Here is a 4,645-nt window from a genome sequence, read left to right as displayed (position 1 = left end):
CAAGAATTTTCAAAGACTATGGAGAGTGGTTCTGAGAGCATTTTATACGTAATGCTCAAGTCCAGTCGGACAGGACCTTGCCTTTGGACCAATCTGGAGCTGCAACATCACAAGAGCAGCTGACAACCGACCACCAATGAGACGCCGCCACATCACGAGCATGCTCAATAGGATGATTTCTGGACTTGGTCTCCAGAGTTTTCGCTAATTGATGCCTATAGCTTGTTGCCATAGGCTTGGCTGAAGAGCCAGCAATAACTAGACGAATAGCTCAAGCCTGAGCAAGATGCTGGGACTGATGTATATACTCAGCAGCACCCACAGTGGCCAAAGCTGAATCAAGACTGCAGATGCAGTGGGAGAATCGCAGCACCTAACACAAGTATCCAAGTATTTTAGTGCTCGCTCATCTCTAGTATTTTACAACAAAGAAGATGATTTAACTCCTTATATTATGAATTACTATTGAGACACAATCAGTGCTAGGTCAAGCAGATATTTTAGGCTTAATTTATTAACATACTATGAACAAGACACAAGCATATAATGTATAGTTCTGTAATTTGTCAAGTTGATGATCTGTCTATTATTTATGTCAGTAACAGATTTTATTTACCAGTATTACTTCAGAGATATGAGGTCATAAGATCCTAGAATGTGCTGCATGAAGAGTAGATCAGTGTCTTGTCTTCACAACACAGCCAAATGGTCTTCCTGTTAACAACGTAGGAAGTAGTTTACACAGAGCTGCTTTGATCTCTTGATTCCTGAGACTATAGATGATTGGGTTTAATAATGGCGTCCCAGCTGTGTACAGAGGTGACACGATCTTATTTACATTGTAGGAGTAAAGATTTGAAGGGATCATATAGATGTTCATCAAAGTCCCGTAATATGTGCTCACCACAATCAAATGAGAACTGCACGTGGAAAAGGCTTTTCTCCTCCCAATGGTGGAAGAAATGTTCAATATGTTCTTAAAAATTGAAACATATGTAAAAGAAATAAAGAAAATTGGAAAAATAATAATCGGTATGGTCAAAATGAAATCCAGTATGTCCAAGATAGAATGGTTAGAGCAGGTTAACTTTAGAAGAGGAGCAAGGTCACACATATAATAGTCCATGATGTGATGACCACAAAAATTTAAATTACAGACAAACATTATTAGTACAAATGCGACCATGAATCCAATCAACCAAGGCCAAAAGGCCAAATATGATCGTAACTTTATGTCCATGATGGAATTATAATGGAGAGGTTTGCAGATGGCCAGATAACGGTCATAAGACATGACTGTGAGGAGAAGACATTCGGCAGTTGTTGCACCACTGTAGAAGAAGAACTGAACAATGCAGTCAGTAACATTTATGACGCCTCTTCTGTCTTTCACCACTTGGAGCATCTTAGGAGTGATAGTTGATGTCAGTAAGATGTCAGAGAAGGACAGATGACTCAGAAAGAAATACATAGGGGACTTGAGACTCTGAGATTTGGACACCAACACAATGATGATTGAGTTCCCAAGCAATGTCAAGGTAAAGATAATAAGAAAAACAATGAATAAGAAATAATTTAATATCCAATGGTTCTGAAACCCCAAGAGAAGGAATTGCGTGACTGAAGTCTCATTTACGTCTGCCATCTGTGGAAGTCACAGATGGTAGTCTTGTTGACCTTATATTCTACTGACCTGGGGACTGGGGTCATTATTTGCAGCAATTGTCTTAGTATTTATCAATAAACCTTTTATAGTAAGAAAATGAGTAAATCAGTAAAATTCCCACCTGATTCTCCAAAATACCTTTTACCAACTAACCTTAACATGGATCACCAAAAAGTCCATCTTCAGTTTGCTTCAAAGAAAAATAAAATCCTCCCCAAGAAGACACCAGGACCAGATGCAAAGTCTTTCTCTATATCCCCTTTGGCTATTCTGACCAATTACCGTTTGGTAAGGTCAAATTCATTTCTTTTATCATATACAAAAAATTGGACATGTCGAAAGGACAAATGACTTAAATGGGTGCATAAATTAAAAAAAAACATGGATGTAAAACTTGGATGTGATGATGGAAAGTAGAAGCTCCTTGCCCTACTTGAGTTCACAAGTTCTGCATCGTACAAAGTCGTAATATTCCATCAATTATGGTTGATGGCCTCATATGTCACCAATTTCGTCTTTCTTTCATTTCTTTTAGTAGGACGTTAGCAACTTCACAAAATGCATTCGAATTTGGAATCCTTAAGTAAATTGGTGGAAATATTAATTATGGTTGATGGCCTCATATGTCACCAATTTCGTCTTTCTTTCATTCCTTTTAGTAGGACATTAGCAACTTCACAAAACGCATTCAAATTTGGAATCCTTAAGTAAATTGGTGGAAATATTATAAGTATGGACACAAACTCTTATCTCTTGTCCTTGAACCCTGAAAACAAATTTGAAAAATACAGATGCCATGACATGTATAGAGGCATTCTTAGGAGAGAGTATCTGTGCAGTCTGGTGCTGAAAAGTGGTTTTGTTTTGTACAAATAACTGGGTGATGCGGTAGCCGTAAAGGTGTTAGGTTTTTGAAGGCTCTAGCTAACGATTGTATCAGGGCAAAACAAGTCATATTTTATTACCATGATGGTCTGAACACAACCAGGATCAATTTCTTTGGAAATGGCCTTTAAATGAGACAATTAGGAAACACCTTGTAAAGGACATCACAAGGCTTGTGTAGACAATCATCTGTACGACAATATTCTACAAACCGTCAGTCTTCATGAATGGTGTAGAGGCCATACGGAGGAATAAAAAAATGTACATGTATTTTTTATGTTAGCATTTGTTCCAACCACAGCTCAACTTCCCCAGATTTTCTATGTCATAGCAAAAATGCTCAATTGCACGGCACAAGTGCAGTCTAGAGCAAGGTAACTACATGGTGTTCACAGACGCTGCAGATATTGCACTGCAGGAAATAATAAAACAATATTCCTCACCTTTTATATATCTTCTTTATGGGGTAAAACCAATGGGAAGATTAATCTTAGAGGAATATTCAAAGTCTCCTGTGTATAAATGATGAAAATGGCACCTTTGTGTATTCTGAAATATAAAATTAAATAACCTCAACATTTTCTGTTTAATTATTGTGTCTGTGATATGCAGCCAGTAGACGTCATATTAACCCCCTAAATATGTACTGTAGACTACTTTGACACTGATGACATGGCACTTTACGTATATTTTCCAGGAAACATAACTTAATTTTTAATTTTTCATTGACATTGCCATAAAAGGGTAATTTATGTATTTATTTTTGCCGATCATTTTTCAGTTTTTTCAATTTCCATATACTCATAACTCATTGATTAGGGACTGTAGGTGTGACCATAAGCCTGTGGAGAAAATCTATCCTATTCTTATCATGGAAATCTCAAAAATACTTATTAATGCTCAGTGCTGCAGTGCACTACATCTCCTCCTTATCTCTGTCTACCACTACTAAACTATTCCTATCCACAGTGCTGCACCACCCTACATCTGCTCCACATTGCTTTCTACCACCTACTATTCCTCTCTAGAGTGCTGGACTGCCCTATAACACCTTTCGATCTCGCTCTACCACCCTACCCTTCCTTTCCACAGTACTGTAAAGCCCTTCATCTCCTCCTTCATCTCTGTCTTCTACTCTACTCATCTCTTCCAGAGAGCTGCTGCCTCACCATAAATCTTTTTCTCATTTTTCTCAACCACATATAGTTCCTCCACAGTGCTTCACCACCCCACATCTTCTTTGCATATCTAGTCTCCATTCTACCCATCCTCACCACCAAGCTGCACAATCTTGTATCACATGCCTTATCTCTATCCTACATTCTACCATACTCTCCACAGTACAGCACTGCCCTACATCTCCTCCACTACATCTCCTCATCTCCATCTACCATCCTATGTGTCCTCTCCACAGTGCTGCAACACTTCACATTACCTGTCTTCTCCAACTTGTCACATCACTCTACATTTCCTCAGACATCTGTCTACCACCCTGTCTTCTACAGTGCTGCACCTCCATACATTTTCTTTGTCATCTGGCTACCACCCTTCCCTTTCTTTCCACTGAACTACAGAGCCCTACATCTGCTCCTCACTAGTGTTGAGCGATACCTTCCAATATTCGGAAATATCAGTATTGGATTTGATCGGCCAATATCCAAAAAATATCGGATATCGCCGATACCGATACCCGATCCCAATGCAAGTCAATGGGACAAAGATATCGGAATTAAAATAAACACTTTCTTTCCTTGTAGGTTAATTCTACATGAAGGAAAACAACTAAGAATAATGTAGAATGTATCGGGGGAGGTGGAGGAACATTAAAGGCATAGAGGTTTAGCCCAATCAAATAGAATAGCAGGAATTAATTTTTTTTAAGACATTCGGAGTGACAAAGATATTGACTATGTTAAGATATTTTATATTTTGTCAGATATTTATGTTTCACTACTTCCATGCTCTTCACCTTCTTTTTTACTTCTCCCACACTTTCTTCTTCATCATCCTCAGCAGGAGCATCTTTTTCATCAACTTCTCCTTCACCTTATTCATCTTCTTCTTCTTCTTCTTCACCTTCTTCCTATTATTCTT

At 38.3% G+C, this 4,645-nt stretch overlaps 1 protein-coding gene across 1 annotated transcript; it reads right to left on the bottom strand.

Moving 5' to 3' along the window:
• Nucleotides 1–494: 494 nt before the first annotated feature.
• On the bottom strand, nucleotides 495–2,245 carry LOC138674385 (olfactory receptor 9G19-like). Its single transcript, XM_069762233.1, has one exon. It carries the CDS (start codon nucleotides 1,643–1,645, stop codon nucleotides 677–679), a length of 969 nt encoding a protein of 322 aa, XP_069618334.1. The 5' UTR covers nucleotides 1,646–2,245; the 3' UTR covers nucleotides 495–676.
• Between the last annotated feature and the right edge of the window lie 2,400 nt (nucleotides 2,246–4,645).

Source organism: Ranitomeya imitator, chromosome 4 (assembly GCF_032444005.1).
Source record: "Ranitomeya imitator isolate aRanImi1 chromosome 4, aRanImi1.pri, whole genome shotgun sequence".
Classification (NCBI taxonomy): domain Eukaryota; kingdom Metazoa; phylum Chordata; class Amphibia; order Anura; family Dendrobatidae; genus Ranitomeya; species Ranitomeya imitator.
Note: the sequence above shows the minus strand (reverse complement) of the source record. Positions and strands in the feature narration are given on the sequence as shown.